Source organism: Terrapene carolina, unplaced genomic scaffold (assembly GCF_002925995.2).
Source record: "Terrapene carolina triunguis isolate 2854851 unplaced genomic scaffold, T_m_triunguis-2.0 Scaffold94, whole genome shotgun sequence".
In the NCBI taxonomy this organism is placed as follows: domain Eukaryota; kingdom Metazoa; phylum Chordata; order Testudines; family Emydidae; genus Terrapene; species Terrapene triunguis.
Window position 1 is genome coordinate 2764139 of NW_020664445.1, and position 20909 is coordinate 2785047.

Below are 20909 nucleotides of genomic sequence, written 5' to 3' on the forward strand. Positions count from 1 at the left end.
AGCCGGCATGTCTCTCCGGCTCCTAGGCAGAGGTGCAGCCAGGGGGGCTCCATGTCCTGCCCCCGCCCGCAGGCGCCACCCTGAGTGCCGGCTCCAGAGCTCCCATTGGCCAAGATCTGCAGCCAATGGGAGCCGTGGGGACAGTGCCTGGGGGGGGTGGCACATGGAGCCCCCCGGCCATCCAGGGGGTGGGGGGACATGTCGCTACTTCCCAGGAGCTGTCTGAGGTCAGCACCGCCTGGAGCCCGCACCCCGAACACCCTCCTGCGTCCCAACATCCTGCCCCATCCCTGAGTCCCCTCCCACACTCTGAACCCCTCGGCTCTACCCGGGAGCCCCCTGCTGCACCCCAGGCCCTTCATCCCCAGCCCCACCCCAAAGCCTGCACCCCCAGCCAGGGCCTTCACCCCATCCCACACCCCAATCCCCTTCCCCAGCCCAGAGCCCCCTCCTACACTCCGAACCCCTCGGCCCCACCCTCCAAACCCCTCCTGCCCCCAACCCCCTACCCCAGCCTGGTGAAAATGAGCGAGTGAGCGAGGATGGGGGAGAGCGAGCGACAGAGGGAGGGGGGATGGAGTGAGCGGGGGCGGGCCCTTGGAGAAGGGGCAGGGAAGGGAAAGGGCCTCGGGGGAAGGGGTGGGGCAGGGCAAGGGTGTTCGGTTTTCTGCAGTTAGAAAGTTGGCAACCCTAGTCGTACGGGGCTGGGCTGCTTGTCCTGCTGCAACAATGGCAGCAGTGTGGCACAGATTTCAAAGGGGCTGAGGGCAGCAAGAGGCCCAGCTCCCCTGGGGCCCAGCCATCAGCTCTACACCGCGTTGGAGTACATAACGGGGAGACCATGGGGCCCTCTAGTGGCTGCAGCTTGCAGGAGCCACATGCCAGAATACTGCTACCCTGCCAGCAGAAATGTTACTTAGGCTGCGGCTAGTTATGTGTTTTAATGTAGAAACTTTTGTGTACTTGCACAGTGTGGCCCCGCAATCTCTCCCACACAGTCAGAGAGGACTATTCAGACAGGCGCTGGCAAGGGGACAACACAGACCTGGATCCCTTGCCATCTATTCCCAGGACACCACGCACCATAGTGTCTAGGTGGGAAACTAACACAAACCTGGTGAATTTCAGGGGGGAGTTAGAGAATGAGGTGGGCAAGAAGCAGGAGGTTGGGGTGAGCATAAGAAAGGCAGACAGGCAAGAGTGGCATGAGGTGTTACTGGGACTAGTTAGGTGAGGGGACGAGGCAGGGGTGCATAGGAGCAACGGAAATCTTTGTGTTTTCCTTTCCGAGATGTGGGATAGGACAGTTACCTGTTCCGTAACTGGCGTTCTTCAAGATGTGTTGCTCAGGTGTATTCCACAGTAGGTGTGCGTGCTCGCCACATGCACCGGTGCCGGAAGTTTTTCCCTTAGCAGTACCCGTACCGGGGGAGCACCGCTGCGATCCCTGGAGTGGTGCCTGTATATCGCGCTATAAGGGGAGCTACGGGCTCCCCCCACCCTCGGTTCCTTCTTGCCGGACAACTCCGACAGAGGAGAAGGAGGGTGGGATGTGGAATAGACAGGAGCAACACATCTCGAAGAACACCAGTTATGGAACAGGTAACTGTCCTTTCTTCTTCGAGTGATTGCTCATGTGTATTCCACAGTAGGTGACTCCAAGCTGTACCTGACGGAGGTGGGTAGGAGTTCTGAATGATAAGTGTTAAGGGTTACCCGGGCGGAGCACTGCCCTGCCAAACCCAGCGTTATCCCTCGTTTGGGAGACGATCGCATAGTGCGATGAGAAGGTGTGGACAGAGGACCACGTAGCAGCCCTGCATATGTCCTGAATAGGGACATGAGCCACGTAGGCAGCCGAGGAGGCCTGAGCTCTCGTCGAATGAGCCTTCACTATAGGAGGCAGGGGAACCCCTGCCAGGTCGTAACACGTGCATATGCACGAGGTGATCCAGCGGGAAATCCGCTGGGTGGAAACCGATCGCCCCCTCATGCGCTCGGCCGATGCAATAAACAGCTGGGGGGGGACTTCCTAAATGGCCTGGTTCTGTCTAGGTAAAAAGCCAGCGTTCTTCGCACATCTAACATATGCAGGCGCCATTCTTCATTGGAGGAATGGGGCTTAGGACAGAGGACCGGAAGGAAAATATCCTGGTCTATGTGAAAAGCCGAAACTACCTTCGGCAGGAAAGCTGGATGTGGGCAGAGCTGGACCTTATCCCTAGGGAAGACCATGTTCCACTGACGAACAAGTACCACTAAGGCTAGAATCGCTGCAGCCAAGGCTGGAGCACAAAGTTCCCACTACCTTCACTGGTGGCAAGAAGGAACTGAGGGTGGGGGGAGCACGCAGCCCCCTTTATGGCGCAATATACAGGCGCCACTCCAGGGGTCGCAGCGGGGCTCCCCCACTACGGGTACTGCTAAGGGAAAAACTTCCGGCACCGGTGCACGTGGTGAGCACGCACACCTACTGTGGAATACACCTGAGCAATCACTCGAAGAAGAAGTGTTAGCTCACAGAAGAGTGCAGTATTCCTCCCCAGTCACTCTGGTTATGTTGCAGTTTCCAGGTTTATTCTGCAGGCGGGGAAGGAGTGTAGCTGTAAGGCAGCACAATGTTTCTTAACTTGCTAATGACTGTCCAAAAGCAGCAGCCAGGCTGCCAAGAAGAGCAAGTCACACCAAGCTGTGTTGAGAGAGGCTGAGAAATGGCTGCTAGAGATTAGAGCCACAGCATCCAATTGATTTCCTCTTGTGAGCAGGCTCGGTTTCATTCAGGCTTCTGCTGGAGGAACTTGCGGCACCACGTTGGGAAACATCATGGAAACATTTCCAATTTAAGCTCTTTTGAAACAATTTGCCCCTCTTCCTCACAGATGCACAGGGCTACGCTCCAGATGGCGTGCACTGCTCCACAGACGGACTCCAGTTTAACTGGAGGGTTTAGCCAGGCCACTCTGTAACATTGGGGCTCTGCCAGAGCACACTGAATAATCTGCTCCAGAATCTGCTGCACCACATCAGCCCTGAGTCACAGATCCTGCCTCCACTCGCCCCTTGTGCAATGCTGCCCACAGAAGCAGCCATCCCTACCTGGAATACATCAGTGCAGAAGAGAAAAAACGGTTCCTCACCTTCTTGTAACTGTTTTTCTTCGAGATGTGGTGTTCATGTCTATTCCAATCAGTGTGTGCGCGCGCATGGGCGCGGTAGCCGGAAGATTTTTCCCATAGCAGCGTCCGTCGGGTCGGTCTGGGCGCCCCCTGGAGTCGAGCCCTCATGGCGCCCAATATAGAGCCCTGGCGACGCGCCACCCATTCAGTTCCTTCTTGCTGGCTACTCCGACAGAGGTGTAGGAGGGTGGGTATTGGAATGGACATGAACACATCTCGAAGAACAAAAGTTATGAGAAGGTGAGTAACCGTTTTTTCTTCTTCGAGTGCTTGTTCATGTCGATTCCAATCAGGTGACTCACAAGCCCAAGTTTAGGTGGTGGGGTCAGAGTCTTCCACTGATTGAAGCACGGCTCGTCCAAAGGCCACGTTGTCTCTGGTCTGCTGGGTAATCACACAGTGCGTGGCGAAGGTTTGGATGGAGGACCACGTCGCCGCTCTGCAGATTTCCTGAGTGGGAACTTGAGCCAGGAACGCTGTTGATGAAGCCTGCGCCCTGGTGGAGTGCGCAGTGATTGGAGGTGCAGGAACACCTGCCAGGTTGTAGCACTCATGAATACAGGATGCTATCCATGACGAAATGCGTTGTGACGACACAGGCTGACCTTTCATTCTGTCCACCACTGACACGAATAACTGGACCGATTTTCTGAACAGCTTCGTTCTCTCGATGTAAAAGGCCAGCGCCCTGTAGACATCCAGAGAGTGGAGTCTCTGCTCCCTGCCGCTGGAGTGTGGCTTAGGGTAGAACACCATGAGAAAGATGTCCTGGTTGATGTGAAACTGCGACACAACCTTCGGGAGGAAAGCAGGGTGAGGTCTGAGCTGCACCTTGTCCTTATAGAACACAGTGTAGAGAGGGTCTGATGTCAAAGCCCTGAGCTCAGACCCCCTCCTGGCCAAGGTTATCGCTCCCAGGAACCTCACCTTGTAAGAGAGGTAGAGCAGACAGCATGTCGCTAATGGTTCAAAGGGGGGTCCCATGAGCCTGGAAAAGACCAGGTTGAGGTCCCAGGCAGGGACATGCTGACACACATTAGGGTATAGCCTGTCGAGTCCTTTTAAAACCAGCTGACCATAGGATTAGCAAACACAGAGCGGCCCACCACGCCTGGGTGGAAGGCTGAGATGGCAGCTAAGTGCACCCTTATTGATGACAACAAGAGATCCTCCTGCTTCAGATGTAGGAGGTAGTCCAGAATGAGTGGCACTGAGGCTAGCGTCGGGGACGAATGGCACTGCGCCGACCAGGTTGAAAATCTCTTCCACTTGGCAAGGAATGTGGCTCTCATAGAGGGTTTTCTGCTGCCAAGGAGGACCTGTCTAACCTGGTCTGAACAGGAAAGCTCCATTGGATTCAACCATGGAGCTTCCATGCCGTGAGATGAAGTGACTCGAGGTTCAGATGTTGAAGACGACCGTGATCTTGTGTCAGAAGGTCCGCGAAGAGCAGCAGGGTGATCGGGGCTCCCACAGACATGTCTAGGAGAGATGTGTGCCAGTGCTGGCGGGGCCAGGCTGGTGCTATCAATATAACCTGAGCTGGTTCCCTCCGGATCTTGAGGAGCACCTTGTGAATGGGCGGTATGGGCGGAAAGGCGTATAGGAGACAACCTTCCCATGGGAGGAGGAACGCATCCGCGTTGGAGCCTAGGCTGTGATTCTGGAAGGAGCAGAACTGCTGGCACTTCCTGTTGTGTCACATGGCGAATAGGTCTATCTAGGGAAATCCCCACCTCTGGCAGATTGAAATCGCGACGTCCGGGCGAAGGGACCACTCATGGCCATGAAACAACCTGCTGAGGTGGTCCCTGGGGAGGTACGACGCATGCAGGTGTATTGAATGCTCTACACAGAAGTCCCACAGCATCAGGACTTCCTGGCACAGGGGAGAGGAGTGTGCACCCCCCTGTTTGTTGCTGTAGAACATTGCTGTTGTATTGTCCATCATGACTGATACACATTGTCCCGTTAAGTATGCCTGGAAGGTCTGGCATGCCAAGCGCACCACTTTCAGCTTTCTGACATTGATGTGGAGACCTAGTTCCTCCTGAGACCAGAGGCCTTGAGTCTTGCAGTCTCCCAGATGTGCTCCCCAGCCCAAGTCTGATGCGTCCTTCACTAGCGACAGAGACGGCTGCGGAGTGGCGAAGGGGAGCATACCCCCCCCCCCCCCCCGCATACCCCCCGGGGGGCGAGCCCCCCCAGGGGGAAGGAGAGGACCGGGCAACGCAGGGTCAAAATCCTGTCCAAGCTGTCCTGGGCTGGGTGATACACTGACGCAAGCCACAACTGAAGAGGTCGAAGCCTGAGCCTGGCATGCTGCACCACATAGGTACAGGCAGCCATGTGTCCGAGAAGCTTCAGGCAGTTTATCGCTGTGGTGGTGGGAAACTGTCTGAAGCCTGGAATGATATCGGTTAGGGCCTGAAACCTTGATTCTGGCAGGTATGCCCTGGCTTGGGTCAAGTCCCCTATAAACTCTATCCTCTGGATGGGGGACAGAGTCAATTTTGCTTCGTTTAGATGGAGACCCAGGATGTTGAAGCTGGCTCTGATGAATCTGACCTGAGCTTCCACTTGGGTCCCAGAGGGCCCCTGATCAGCCAGTCGTTGAGGTATGCCAACACCTGTACCTGGTGCCTGCGCAAGAACGTGACGACGACTGCCATGCATGTGAAGACTCAAGGTGCTGCTGACAGGCCGAATGGACGGACAGTAAATTGGTAGTGGGTACTGTTGACCGCAAACCTGAGGTACTTCCTGTGGGGCTGAGTGATTGCGATATCAAAATATGCGTCCTTCAAGTCGAGGGTGACATACCAGTGAGGGGATGATGGAGGCCAAAGAGACCATGTGGAACTTGAGTTTCTTCACAAACTTGTTGAGTTCTCGCAGGTCCAAGATAGGCTTGAGGCTGCCTTTGGCTTTCGGTATTAGGAAATACCTGGAATAAAAGCCCTCGCCCCTGTGCTCCTGAGGAACCTCCTCCACTGCCCCTAGAGATAGGAGCGACTGCACCTCCTGGATAGGAGCTGCTTGTGAGAAGGGTCCCTGAAGAGGGTCAGGGAAGGAGGGTGGAAGGGCACAGAATTGGATGGCGTATCCCCTCTCTACTGGGCAAAGCACCCAACAGTCCGAGGTGATACAGGACCATGCACAGTAGAAAGGGGACAGTCAGGACAAGAAGGTAAGGCGGGGTGGATCCAGTTGGGGATCTGGTGCGCCGTCCTTGACCGCACCTTCAAAAGGCTGGTTTCGGGCCAAAAGGTGGTTTGGATTGGCCAGAGCCCTGGCCTAAGGATGGGTGTTGTCTTTTCCTGCCACTCCTGTTCCTCCTCCAAGAACCATCCTGGCAGTTCTGCTGATAGAACCTCGGAGGAGGTTGCGACCTAAAGTGTGGCGGGAGTGTGCAGGCCCTGAGGGTGGCTCGTGAGTCTTTCAGGCTGTGCAGCCTCTTGTCTGTCGTTTCAGAGAAAAGAGTCACACCCTCAAATGGGAAGTCCTGAATGGTCTGTTGGACTTCATAAGGGAGCCCTGAGACTTGGAGCCAGGAGCCCCTTCTCATGGCCACCCCAGTAGCCATGACCCTAGTGGCGGCATCACACCTGGCAGGAACCCAGGAGACTGGCTTTCCCTCCTCCACCACGGCCGAGAACTCAACTCAGGAGTCTGAAGGGAGGAGCTCCTCAAATTTGGTCATCGCTGCACAGCTGTTATAAGAGTACCTGCTGACGATCGCCTGTTGGTTCAAGATACAGAGCTTCAGACCCCCTGGAGAGTAGAACTTTCTCCCGAAAAGGTCGAGTTGCTTAGCCTCCCTGTTTTTAGGGGAGGGCCCCTGGAAACCCTGCTGCTCATGCTAATTAGCAGCAGCCACGACAAGAGAGCCGGGAGGTGGGTGGGAGTACAAATGTTCGTACCCCTTGGAGGGCAGGAAACAACGCCTCTCGTTGCACTTGGCAGTGGGCGGCAAGGAAGCTGGAGTCTGCCACAGGGTCTTGGTGGTGTCCACAATAGTTTTAATAAGTGGTAGGGCAATAGGAGAAGGACCTGAGGGGGCAAGGGTATCCACCATGGGATCAGCCTCCTCGACCACTTCTTCAGCCTTAATGCCCAGACCGAGCAGCCTTCGCAGCAACTGTTGTAGCACCCTGTTGTCCTCAAGCGCCGGGGCTATGGCTGTGCCTGCCAATGCCTCGTCCGGAGACGATGAAGAGGAAACCCCTATAAGCAGCAGATGCTCCCTGCCATCAGCTCCCAAGGGGTCCCGTGACTCTCAGGGGAACGTCAGTGCAATGGAGCACTTGTCAGCGCCGGAGCAGTCAACACCGAACTCAGCATTGGTACGGGAACCGGAGACACTGATGGTGCCACCAGTGAAACCGGTGCTGAACCAGCTGCCTGAGCCAAAGAAGGTGGCGGGGCCGTTGTCTGTGCTGCTGTTCGTGCCGAGGTCATCATCGATGCCAAAAATGCTGTCGTCACCGGAGCAGCAGTCGTCGCTGAGGTCCAAAGAGTTGCCAGTGCCGAGGCCAGTGATGATGTCGCAGCCGAAGGCATCAACATGTGGGTAGACACCGAGGCGAGCTGCGCGGTTGATGGCGGGACAAATGTGGCTGAGGCCACCGAAGACGCTGCGGAGCAGTGCCCTTGGATCCCTCCCTGGCTCTGGTGAAAGGCCCAGGGGGTCCAGAATGGCCCAGTGGATTCTGCCACTGAGGTGGCCATGCCTGGAGCTCTCGCCTCTCTTGCCTTGACCTCAATCGTCGGCTCCTGCTCCTCTGAGAACGGTAGGAGTCAGACTCTGACTCCGAGGTCTCCAAGACTGAAGACCACAGAGGAGCCGAGCTTCAGTGCATCGAGTGTTGAGAGCTTGGGTGCGACTAGGCTTTCTGTCCAAGTGGGCCGATGTTGAAGGACATGGAGATGGGGAATGCCTGGACATCATTGCCGGCTTCCCTCTTGACTGCACCTGGGTGCGAGGTGGGACCGCCAGCATCGCAGGTTCCTCCCTCCTAGGGGGTGAGAACGGCGCCGTAAGGTGCAGCAGTTCCCAAGCAGCTTTGAAAGCTTCCAGCATTGAAGGAAGTGGCAGCTGCTGGCCCATAGGGACCGGTGAACGTAGGGGGCCTGGACTCAACTGCCTCAGCTGGGCAGGAGATGACGCGGCCCTAACGGGGGATCTCGAGCTGTGGCCCGCCTGGGGTCTCACTTTCTTAGATTTAGCAGGGGGTGACCGACTGTCTGGCTTCTTTTTCTTCTGAGACACCGGCGAGTGAGACCGGTGCCTGCTCTCTGCTGGACCTCGGGAAGTGCCGTGCTGGTGCCGAGCGTCCAGGGACCAGTCCTTTCTCGGCACCGAACTCGATGGTGCCGGAGCGCTCCATATCGACAAGGAAGTGTTAGGAGCCCGGGTCCGAATGGGGGTGTAGAGCTGCCTCCATGAGGATCACTTTTAGCCGCTGCTCCCTTTCTTTAAGAGTTCTAGGGCGGAACTCGCGGCAGATCTTACAGCGATCCTTTTGGTGACCCTCCCCTAGGCACCGTAAACACGAGGAGTGTGGATCGCTCTTTGGCATGAGCTTCACGCAGACCACACTGTTTTTAAACCCCAGGGACTGCGGCATACCACAGCTCCGGGGAGTCAGAAGGGGGATGGGGACCCCACAATAACTCTAATCACTAACTACTAAGATAAACTAACTATGTACAAACAACTGGAGTTAAACACGCTTGCTAAAGCCAGGGCTACAGGAAGTTCCAGCGTACCGTCACTGGTAGTAAGAAGGAACTGAAGGGGTGGCGGGTCGGCTGGGCTCTAAATTGAGCGCCATGAAGGCGCGACTCCAGGGGGCACCCGGACTGACCTGACCAATGGTACTATGGGAAAAATCTTCCGGCCATCGTGTGCGTGCGCACACCTGATTGGAATCGACATGAACAAACACTCGAAGAAGAAAGAGCTCTTACAGTCAGACGCACTGTGGATCAAGCAATTTAACCCTGTATACCTGTAGGACTGCTCCTGACCGTGGGTCAACGAGTCGTATTTTCCTGTCCCGGCAGGCAGTGGCTAGCAGGCTGCCATCTGTGTTGAATGACATGGAGAGGATCACGTCCCTGTGACAGCTGATTGTCTTCACCGGATTTTGAATTACGGGCTCCTTTGTGTCGAGGTTCCAGATCATTATCTGAGGCAAAGAAACAAATTTTCAGCACCTTTCCCTCAAACCAGCCTATTTGACAGTCAGCAAGTACAACACTGCACACCAAATGGGGGGAGCGATAGCTCAGTGGTTTGAGCATTGGCCTGCTAAACCCAGGGTTATGAGTTCAATCCTTGAGGGGGCCATTTAGGGATCTGGGGCAAAAATCTGTCTGGGGATTGGTCCTGCTTTGAGCAGAGGGTTGGATTAAATGACCTCCTGAGGTCCCTTCCAATCCTGATATTCTATGAAATGGCTGCTCCCCTGGAGAGATGGGAGTGAAGTTCTGGAACAATGTGCCCCACTGAACTCACACCCTCTTTACCCATATAATTATCATGATCACAAATTGTTTGTCTATGGCCTGCTTAGTGCCTTACAGCAGTCTGTGTCAAAGAGCTGACATTCTCATTCCCAGGGGACTTTTTATTGCATGGGGAAATTGTTTCAGGGGAAAACAGGTAGAATGAACAGCAGCCATTTACATTAACATTAACTAAACTAAACCTACAACTAGACGATGGGGAAGTGAATGTTATGCGGGTTGTGACTCCGTTAGGGTCCCCTGCACTGCAATCAGAGGGGTGACTGCAGCTCCTGTAGACATGCCCCCCACTAGTTTTGATGGAGCTAGTGCGAGTACCTACGGCTGCAATGCCATAGCAATGCAGGCTGAACAAGCCCGCCCAGGACTTGTACTTGAGCAGCTAGCCCATGCTGAAGTCCACGCCGCTGTGGCGTCACACCTACTGGTGCTCACATTCCCTAGATCAGTGGTTCCCAAACTGGGGTTCGGGAACCCCTGGGGGTTCGCAAAATGTTACAGGGGGTTCTCAGGAAAAAATTCCCTAATGGCGGACAGAATTGTCCCAGCAGCCCGGAGCCCCTGGACTTCCAAGAGCTAAGCAGATCAAAGCAAGCATATCTATCACACTGAGGAGATTTAAACTTCAAGACTCCTTATAAGAAATGGAAAGGATGGTGGATATTTTTTGCTGGTTTTAAAATTAAATAGGCAGCTTGTATTGTTTTTAAAATTATTATGAAGAACAAGTTTAAGCTTTGTTGTAATGTGCGTTGTTTGCCTGGACTGCTCAAGACCTGAATGCTTGTGTAGGAGGAACTCTTTGAGTTGGCTTCTTAAATACCTTCATGCTGTTTCACATCTGATACTCTTTGATGAAACATAGGAGCCTTGTCTTATAACAGACTTATTCAAAGTGATACAAACTATGAAAGTGAGATCTTGGAAGAGTGTTGCCATTTTCATAATGTAATAAAAATACTGTAATGATAAATAATAATTAATAATAAAGAGTGTGTAATAAGCATGTCATAAAAACAAATTTTATATTTCCAAGATCACTGCTCTTATAATTTATACTCAGGTAAAGGAGAAAATCCCTGGAAATATTCATTTTTAGGAGGGGGTTCGTGAGACTTGACATTTTAGTGAAAGGGGTTCACAGGTTGTTAAAGTTTGGGAACCACTGCCCTAGATCAACACTAGCTTGGGTATGCCTAGCGGCAGGTATAGTAGGCCAGGGGAGGGTAAGCCTCCCCTGCAGCGCAGCTGCCAACCTGCCACCTTTGAGTGCACGGATGCCTGGGCTGTGGTGGCCCCCCCCAGTTTCCTCCTGTGGCCCCACCCATGTTCCACCTCTTCCTGTCCCTGCTCCGTCCCTCCCCCACGGCCCCCGTCGCTTGCAGCTTCTCGCTGAGTCCCTCCTCTCCTCCCCCAAGAGACCCCTGCCACTTGCTCTCTCCCCTCCTCCACCCCCCATATGGCCCCCCCACTTGTCAAGTCCCAACTCCCTCCTCTCCTCCACCCTCCCTCCCCCACCCACTGCTTGCTGAGTCCCTCCTCTCCTCCCCCGAGCAGCTTGCGGTGGAGTCTCGGGGGGCGGGGGGTGGAGGGACTAGGCGAGCAGTGGGGCCACGGCGGAGGGGGTGGAGGGACTTGGCAGGTGGTGGGGTCTTGGAGGAGGGGGTTGGAGGGACTCAATGGGCAGTGGATGGTGGTGGGGTCTCTGGGGGAAGGGGGGTACTGAGCGGGCAGTGGGGTCTCGGGGGTGTGTGGATGGAATTGGCGGGCAGTGGAGGCCTCAGGTGACAGGGGGTGGAGAAGAGAAGGAACTAGGCGAGCGGCAGACGAGGAGGCCATGGGGGGTGGGTGGAGGAACTCAGCAGGTGGTGGGGTGGAGTGAATGGGGGAGTGGAGGGACTCAGCAAGCAGTGGGGTCTCGGGGGGATGGACTTGATGGGGGGTGGAATCTCGGGAGGGGGGATGGACTTGGCAGGGGCCTCAGGGAACGGGGTGAAGAAGAGGGACTAGGCGAGCGGCAGGCAGGAGGGCCTTGGGGGAGGGGACTGAGTGGGAGCAGGGCCTGGGGTGGAGCGGGGCCTCAGGGGAGGAGGCCGAGTGGGGGAGGGGCCTCAAGTGGAGCAAGGGGGGGGCCACGGTCCAGGCACTGGTGAGCTTCCGGCGCTCAGGCCAGCCTCCCCAAATGCGGAAGCCACGTGCCTGTCGCCCATGGGGATATGTCAACTCTCTGACTGAAGTGTGGACAGACCTTAGAGGAAAGAGAGGGTCACTGAAAGTCGGGAATGTTCAAAAGGCTCCTTTTTGGCGTTTGTACCCATGTCCCTTTGCCCAGGGTAGCTAATTAAAACCCCAGCCAGGTCCTGCAGTCCCACAGGTTACACAAACCACGTCAAAGCCACCTCTACTCAAAGGCACACAGAGTAGCAGCCAGAACACAAAAAGTGGGTTCACTTTAGGGCTGCCAGAGGAACTTGGACAGGACTGTGTTCTATCGATATCAAAACACTTTGCAAAACTGGGTTGATTTAGCCAAAAGTTTTGGTTTGGAGAAAAAAAAGAGGAAAAGTTCAGATGATATTGCAATGTCCTGTTTTGACATCTTCAGAATGAAACATTTCCATTTTCCTTTCTCAACAATATAACGGTGAAAACAACGAGGAGTCCTTGTGGCACCTTACAGACTAACAAATTTATTTGGGCATAGGCTTTTGTGGGCTAAAACCTACTTCATCTTCCTACTGTATTTTCCACTCCATGCATCCGATGAAGTGGGTTCTAGCCCACGAAAGCTTATGCCCAAATAAATTTGTTAGTCTCTAAGGTGCCACAAGAACTCCTTGTTGTTTTTGCTGATACAGACTAACACGACTACCACGCTGACATATAATGATGTGATAATTATATTGTGTTATATTAGAATATAAATAAAAAAGTTAAAATTGACACAAAATGTTTTTATAAATCTGAAAACATTTTTTTCTGAATTTTCTTTTGTGAAAAATTTAAAATCTTCCAGGTTTTGTTCTTAATCGAAATGAAAACAAATTTCAAAAACTTGAAATCTGCCATGACTTGGAATTTCCATTCTCTGCCCTACACCAGACCTTCTATGCAGTCTGCCTGCCTCCCGGTCTCTCCATCGCTTGAAAAGCTAGTGTTTATATACACCCCTTATTTCCCAGCATGCTTTGCCCCACCTTACAACTACAACATGGCTGTCCTGAGGAAAACATTTCCCTGCCTGCCCTGCTCTCTCTAGAGAGACTGACTGGAATGCCCAAGAGCCAGACTACTCCCTCACCCCGAGAGGGCTGGGGTGAGCCCACTCTGCTTGGGGAACCCCAGCTTTTGCCCCTGTAACCAGGACCAGCAGCATAGGTGTCTGTACAAACCCAGTCTCTACGTCCTCTGCCCCAGGTGGGGGTGACCCACACAGTGCTGGCTCCAGGAGGGTTCTCCTCATACAACTTAAATGGTGGAGTTTCTGTTGTTACAGAAAGCAACTACATGTAGGAGTACAAACAAAACTGATTGTGAAGAAACAAAGCAAGTATGGGCAACCTCTCCCTGCAGATGCACCCTCTGAGTCCCTCCCCTGGGCCTGGGCCGCACATTCCGCCCCACAGCATCTGCAGCAGGTTGGAGAGAAGGGCAAAGCTGACTCACCTTATAATCATAACCAGTACTGAAGAGAATGTTGCTGGCCGTAGGATGCCATTCAATGAGTCCCACCCTTCGAGCATGACCCAGAAGCTCCTTCCTTGCACTGGTAATGTTCCTGGTTAGTAAATGTTTGGGGATGTCCCAGATTTTCACCTAAACAGCAAATAGCAGCAGAGTCTTTATTCATAGATTCATAGATTCTAGAACTGGAAGGGACCTCGAGAGGTCATCGAGTCCAGTCCCCTGCCCGCATGGCAGGACCTGTCTTATTCTGCATTGAGACATCCTATCACTAAGATCCAGTCCAAGTACACTGTCAGTGCAGCCAGCTGTGGATTAGTCTCAAAGGATAGAAACGAGGAGCAGCCTATTGACTTGCAGGCACATAATGATATTGCCACTGTAAGATGTGCAGACATTAAAATATGCCTTGAAAATATGTTCTTAACAGCTTCTCTCTCTTTCTGCCCTTTTATCTATCTGGGGAGAACATAAACTAAATTATATGACTCTTCTATGACCTTTATGCATATTCCAAACCTTTGCTTCCTCTCAGAGCTAAAAGCAATGAGAGTCCATAGCTTGATTCCAAAGGTGAGACATTTGTCTGGGGAGCATAATTAAACTAAAGCTTAAGACACACAATTCCCAGGAAAGGAAAGCTCTCTGCTGCTTGATAAAGAATTTTCCAACTATTGTTAGTTTCTCAAACCAAAGACTCCTATAATTACTCATGGATGAGCCTTCCATCTCTCTTAGTCATCGATTCCAAGGCCAGAAGGGATCATTGTGATCATCTAGTCTGACTACAGTACAGGCCAGGGAACTTCCCCAAAATAATTCCTAAAGCAGAAAGAAAAACATCCAATCTTGATTTTAAAAATTGTCATTGATGGAGAATTCACCACTGACCATTGTTCCAGTGGTCAATTATGCTCACTGTTAAAAATGCATGCTTCTTTCTGGTCTGAATTTGTCTAGTTTCAAGTTCTAGCCATTGGATTGTGTTAGACCTTTCTCTGCTAGTTTGAAGAACCTGTTATTAAATAGATGTTCTCCATGTAGGTACTTACAGATGGTAAACAAGTCATCCTTTAACCTTCTCTTTGTTAAGCTAAATAGATTGAGCTTCTTGACTCTCTCGTTATAAGGCAGTGTTATGGTAGCTGTGCTGGTTCCAGGATATTAGCGAGATAAGGTAAGTCAGGTAATACCTTTTATTGGACTGTCTTCTGTTGGTGACAGGGACAAGCTTTCAAGCTTAAACAGACCTGAAGAAGGGCTCTGTGTAGCTCGAAAGTTCTCTCTCTCACCAACAGAAGATGGTTCAATAAAAAATATTACCTCACCCACCTTGTCTCTTTCTAATCTTTTAATCATTCTTATCACTCTTCTCTGAACCCTCTTCAATTTATCAACATCCTTCTTGAATCTACTCCTACTCAAGATTGCCCTTTTTTTCCTCCCAAGATTGCATTAGCTCTTTTTGCCACAGCATCATGCTGGGAGCTCATGTTTGGCTGATTATCAGCTATAACCCCCAAATCTTTTTCAGAGTCACTGCTTCCCAGGATAGAGTCCCCCATCCTGTAAGTATGGCCTGCATTCTTTGTTCCTAGATGCATACATTTACATTTAGCCTTATTAAAATTCATATTATCTGCTTACGCCCCGTTACCAAGTGAGCCAGATTGCTTTGTATCAGTGACCTGTCTTCTTCATTATTCACCACACCCCCAATTTCTGTGTCACCTGCAAACTTTATCAGTGATGATTTTATTTTTTCCTCCAGGTCATTGACAAAAATCTTAAATAACATAGGGCCAAGAACTGATCCCCATGGGACCCCACTGGAAACATGCCCACTCAATGACAATTCCCCAGTTACATTTTGTGATCTACCAGTTAGCCAATTTGTAATTCATTTAATGTGTGGCCTTGTTAGTTGTACATCATTGTAGTTTTTTCATCAAAATGTTGTGTGGCAAAAAGCATGCAAGTCAAATGCCTTACAGAAGTCTAAGTATACTAGGTCAAAACTATTACCGTTATCAATCAAACCTGTACATTCATCAAAACAAGATATCAAGTTAGTTTGACGGAATCTATTTTCTATAAACCCATGTTGATTTTCATTAATTACATTACCCTCCTTTAATTCTTTATTAATCAAGTCCCGTATCAGTTGCTCCATTATCTTGACAGGAACCGATGTCAGGCTGACAGGCCTGTAATTATCCAGAAGCCTGGCCAGTGTAAGCTCAAATTACCTAGTTTGCCACTTCTTCATAGGAAAGTGGGCATGCACCAGCCCCAAGTCAGCCAAAACATACTCTTATAGGTAAAATATAAAAAAGATTTATTAACTGGAGAAATACAGATTTTAAATAGGGCTATCAAACAAAAAAATTAATCACAATTAATCGCAAGATTAAAAAATAGTCATAATTAATAGCAGTTTTAATTGCATGGTTAAACAATAATAGAATACCATTTTTTAAAATATTTTTGGCTGTTTTCTACATTTTCAAATACAACAGAATACAAAGTGTACAGTGCTCACTTTATATTATTTTTACTACAAATATTTGCACTGTAAAAAAAGAAAAAAACATATTTTGCAATTCACCTCATACAAGCACTGTAGTGCAATCTATCATGAAAGTGCAACTTACAAATGTAGAATTTTTTTTACATAACTGCACTCAAAAATAAAACAATGTAAAACTTTAGTGCCTACAAGTCCACTCAGTCCTACTTCTTGTTCAGCTAATCACTCAGACAAAGAAGTTTGTTTACATTTATGGACAATAATGCTGCCTGCTTCTTATTTACAATGTCACCTGAAAGTGAAACCAGGAGTTTGCATGGCACTGTTGTAGTCGACGTTGCAAAGTATTTATGTGTCAGATATGCTAAACATTCATATGCACCTTCATGCTTCAACCACCGTTCCGGAGGACATGCGTACATGCTGATGATGAGTTCTGCTCAATAATAGTCCAAAGCAGTGCGGACCGACGCATGTACATTTTCATCTTCTAAGTCAGATGCCACCAACAGAACTGATTTTCTTTTTTGGTGGTTTGGGTTCTGTAGTTTCCACATCAGAGCGTTGCTCTGTTAAGACTTCTGACAGCATGTTCCACCCTCATCCCTCTCAGATTTTGAAAGGCACTTCAGACTGTTAAATCTTAGGTCGACAGCTGTAGCTATCTTTAGGAATGCCATATTCGTACTTCTTTGCATTTTGTCAAATCTGCAGTGAAAAAGTGTTCTTAAATTGAACAACATGTGCTGGGTTGTCATCCGAGACTGCTAGAACATGAAATATATGGCAGAATGTGGGTAAAACCATGGAGCAGGAGACGTACAATTCTCCCCCAAGGAGTTCAATCACAAATTTAATGAACACATTATTTTTTTAACGAGTATTATCAGCTTCCTCCGAGCACAGGTGATCAATGGAATTACAGTGGTAGCACCTTCTGGGTTCTTCTGTTTTCACAAGAGATTTGGGATGGGGATTAGAGGAATAGTTTTGGCTTCCCACCAGATTTAAGCTTCTCTTTCTGTGGTTTGCTCTCCAGTAGATGCCTAGTTCTGCTCAAAGGCATCAGCTAGAGATGGCATCTCATCCATAGTTTTCACACTTTTGTCCAATAGACACTGTTTCACATCATCTTTATATATGCTTAGGAAATGCTACAGAGCAACAAAGTCAAACATTTCTTCAAAGCTTGCAGCCCTTTTTCCCCCCTCACCCATCTTCCCATCAGATTTTTCATCCTGTTTACATATTCTCCATTACTCATGTGACACTGCATCTCATATTCTTCATAGTGATATTATTATGATATGGTAATAGCATAATTATGATGCATTTTATGCATGCTAAGTCATGTGAGGTGTCATTGGAAAAGATATGATTTGCTGAATATTATTATCCTATTTGTATGCATGTATCATTTTTGTATCTGAAGTTATGAATATTGACTAGGTATCTGTATTTCAAATGTAGTTACACCTGGGTAACGCCCACTAGACAAGATGCTTTTAGTCTAGCTAGCTGGGTGGGGAAGGGCTATTCAGGGCAATGGGACATTAGGATAAAATGACAGGCCTTAGGAGAAGCTTATCTCCCACCCGGGGAGCCTTCCTGAAAATGCTACAAACAGCCTCCAAGTAATGGCTGCTATGACTCTACAAGGTCATGTGATGAAAACCTGTCTCGGTCTCTCTTTTTATACCTTCTTCCAGATGCTAGAAAGATCCTGCTGGTACGTGGGGGTCAGGAAATCCACATTGGTCAAGCAGTCTCCATTGTGTATGTGCCTTCCCCATAGAGCCTCTGGGATAGTGTATTCTTTTCTTGATGGGCCATCACCACTGTCTGGCCCTCCTTTCTTGCAACTGATTGACTCGCTGTGAGCATTCCCAACCACACAGCATATTTCAGTAACACATATAGCAACACTTCATAACAATGATAGTACATACAATCCAACAGAATGTTAATAATATTCAACAGATCAAGACTTTTAAAATGATACCTCACAAGGTATACGTTATACCAAGCATATCATAATTATTCCACAGTGGTAAATATTGGGGTTCCAGGGTGCTACTTTGAGGTACAAAGTGTCACATCCAGGTCACCCCATTTACCATTTTAAAAAACAGGCTGTGGTGGGGCGGTGCCCCACCCCCTGAGAAAATAGCTGGAACAGGCCTTTGAGGCTGCGCAGGCCGGCAGCCAATCAAGAGAGGCCTGTTAGGAGCCAATCAGGGCAGGGCAGAGGCAGCCAATCAGGGCCGGGTTAGACCCTATATAAAGGCTGCCTAGCGGGAGGAAAGGGAGTCTCTCCCTGACTGCCAAGGGAGGAGGACTGGCTCCTGGGCTGAAAGGTAGCACCTTGGACAGAGCAGTGCTGGGGAAGGGCAGAAGGAGCTGGGGAGCTCCAGCCAAGGAAAACCGCAGGCCTCCCTACAAAGGGCCTAGCGGGGGCACAGGGCCAAAGGCGAAGCGGCCCAGGGACAAAGTCTGACAAGAGAGAGAAGGAGGGCAGGGAGGCTGCCGCTAGAGGGTCCCTGGGTCGGGACCCAGAGTAGCAGGTGGGCCTGGGTCCCCCCCCACCCCTTGTACTACACCTGGCTGAGGAGGAGCATGGCCTGATACAGACTGTGGCTGGCCCTTGTGACAAAGGGGCTAGACTGTGAGGCTGCAGCCAACCACTAGAACAGGTGCAGACGGAGGACTGCTGATAACACCAGACCCCTGGAAGGGGGTGCGACCAGAGCGGTGGGCACTGCTGGAGGGCAGTGTCCTGAAGAGGACACTGTCGAGCGGGGAGCAACATGGGTCCGGACACCAACAAGGGAGCAGACGATGGATGGGACACCACTGGCAGAGTGCGCCCCGCAGAGGACAGAGCTAATTCCCAGGCGTGCCAGCAGGAGGTGCTGCAGTGGTGAGTCCCAACCCCATCACACTGGCAAATATTACTTTTCTTCCAGTCTTCTGGAATTTCCCCAATGCTCCAAGAATTATTGATAATCAACATTAATGGTCCAGCAAGCTCCTCAGCCAGCTTGTTTAAGGCAATGACTCTGACAAAATATGTGAGGGGAGGGTGGTGGATGATCAGCTGAACATGAGATCGCATGAGATGCTGTGGCCAAAAGTGCTAATGCGATCTTTGGATGCATAATCAGAGATTCCCTTATGGACCAATCCATTCCAATAGCAGGTAACCACATTCTTAAAAGTGTCTTTAAGACAAGTATATCCTTATTGCTTGGAGAAACACTGGAAGGTGATAAATGTGTTGGGTACTAAAGAACTGATTATCATAAGTAAACATAATAAGAAAGCCTGGTGATTTCCATTGTTCCTTAGTGTAGCCACTGAGCCTCAACTTCAGTCTTTGACAGCTGCTTGTTAGACCAGTGGTTTTCAAACTGCGGGTCGCGACCTAGTACTGGGTCACGGGGACTCTCGTCAGCACCGCTGACTGGGCCGTTAAAAGTCTCGTCGACGGTGCTGCCCGGCTAAGGCAGGCTAGTCCTTACTTGTTCTGACATCGCGCTGTGCCCTGGAAGCAGCCAGCAGCAGGTCCGGCTCCTAGGCGGGGAGGGCAACAGGGCTCCATGTGCTGCCCCCTCCCCAAGCACCCCCTCTGCCTGCGAGCGCGAGCCGCAGAAAGCCGCTTGTGCACCACCTAGAATCCGGACCTGCTGCTGGCCGCTTCCGGGGCGCAGCGCGGTGTCAGAACTGATAGAGACTAGTCTGCCTTAGCACCCCCGCTGCACTGCTGATCGGGAGCTGCCCGAGGTAAGCCTGTGCCCCAACCCTGCACCCCTATTCCCAGCCCTGAGCCCCCCCCAACCCGGAGCCCCCTCCCTGTCCCCCAACCCCCCCACCCCCAGCCCCACCCCAGAGCCTGCACCTCCAGCCCAGAGTCCTGACACCCCCCTGCCCCACCCCTGAGCCCCCCAACCCCTCATCCCTGTCCCCACCCCACAGCCCTCGCACCAAAACCCTCTGCCCCAGCCCTGAGTCCCTCCCACACCCAAAACTCCTCATCCCCAGCTCCATTGGGTCGCAGGGCATCAATAATTTTCTTCAACTGGGTCGCCAGAAAAGAAGTTTGAAAACCACTGTGTTAGACTGTATTGCTGCATGCTGTACATAACTAGAATATTGGTTTTGTCTACACTTGATTGGTGAACTGTTGATTGTATATTGATGTGGTTCTGGTTGAATTATAAATTGTTGATTGGTTAAGAATAAGCAAGTGTCCCGATTTTAAAAATTGTTCAAGTTAAAAGTTGACCTGAAAAGAACCTAGCATTAAATTGGTAAGCTAATGATCCCTGGACTCAATAAAAAGGCGTTATCATATTCGGTTCCATTCTAATATTGGCTATAATGTTTATCCAATTGGCAAATCTAGCTTCTTAGATTTCAGGTTTAAAATCTTTTAACTGGCACCTCAGCAAATTTGTAAAATTGACCCCCTTTCAATGACCACGAACTCTTATGGTTCTGCTCTTCACCAGCAGTACAGAGGCAGGCCACACTGACAGAAATTGCCTATTCATTGCAGAGATGATCCAATAACCAATTAATTCCATTTATTTCAGTGGACACTGAATTTATTCCTGGGGGGATTCTGTGCCATTGCACAATGCAGAACTTGTGCAGAAATTAATTATTATGTGCACAGAATTTCCATTTCCTCCCACAGAAATGGGCTGCAGAGCTGCTGGCTGCCACTAGGGGGCTGCAGGACCCACAGATCCCGACTTCCAAATAGATGACACTGCTGGGGGAGAGTGGGGGAGGGAGCTGGAGGGTTCCTGGCAGCTGCAGTGCCCAGCATGCCCTGAAGGAGGTAGGGGGTGTGCAGGAGACTCTGTACAAGCCTGGGACCCAACATCCGACTGTTTCTCCTGGATCCTGGGCTCTGGTGGGGAGCAGGTGTGAGTGTCTGGGCTGGGGGGTGCCCCGCAGCTGGGCTCTGGGGGGTAGGG

The 20909-nt window shown here is 50.8% G+C and overlaps 1 protein-coding gene across 3 annotated transcripts in view; it reads right to left on the reverse strand.

The window, feature by feature from the left end:
- CORO2A (coronin 2A) overlaps positions 1 to 20909 on the reverse strand; it is a 136497-nt gene that overhangs the window by 24618 nt on the left and 90970 nt on the right. For all 3 annotated transcript variants that reach the window (XR_002908275.2, XR_002908273.2, XM_024203206.2), the window contains exons 4-5: positions 13377 to 13526; positions 9191 to 9370 (exon numbers count right to left, since the gene is read on the reverse strand). Coding sequence is in view for 1 of the 3 variants with exons in the window: in XM_024203206.2 (XP_024058974.1) it covers positions 9191 to 9370; positions 13377 to 13526 (330 nt within the window). In the remaining 2 variants the exon portion in view is untranslated. The remainder of the gene's footprint in view (positions 1 to 9190; positions 9371 to 13376; positions 13527 to 20909) is intronic.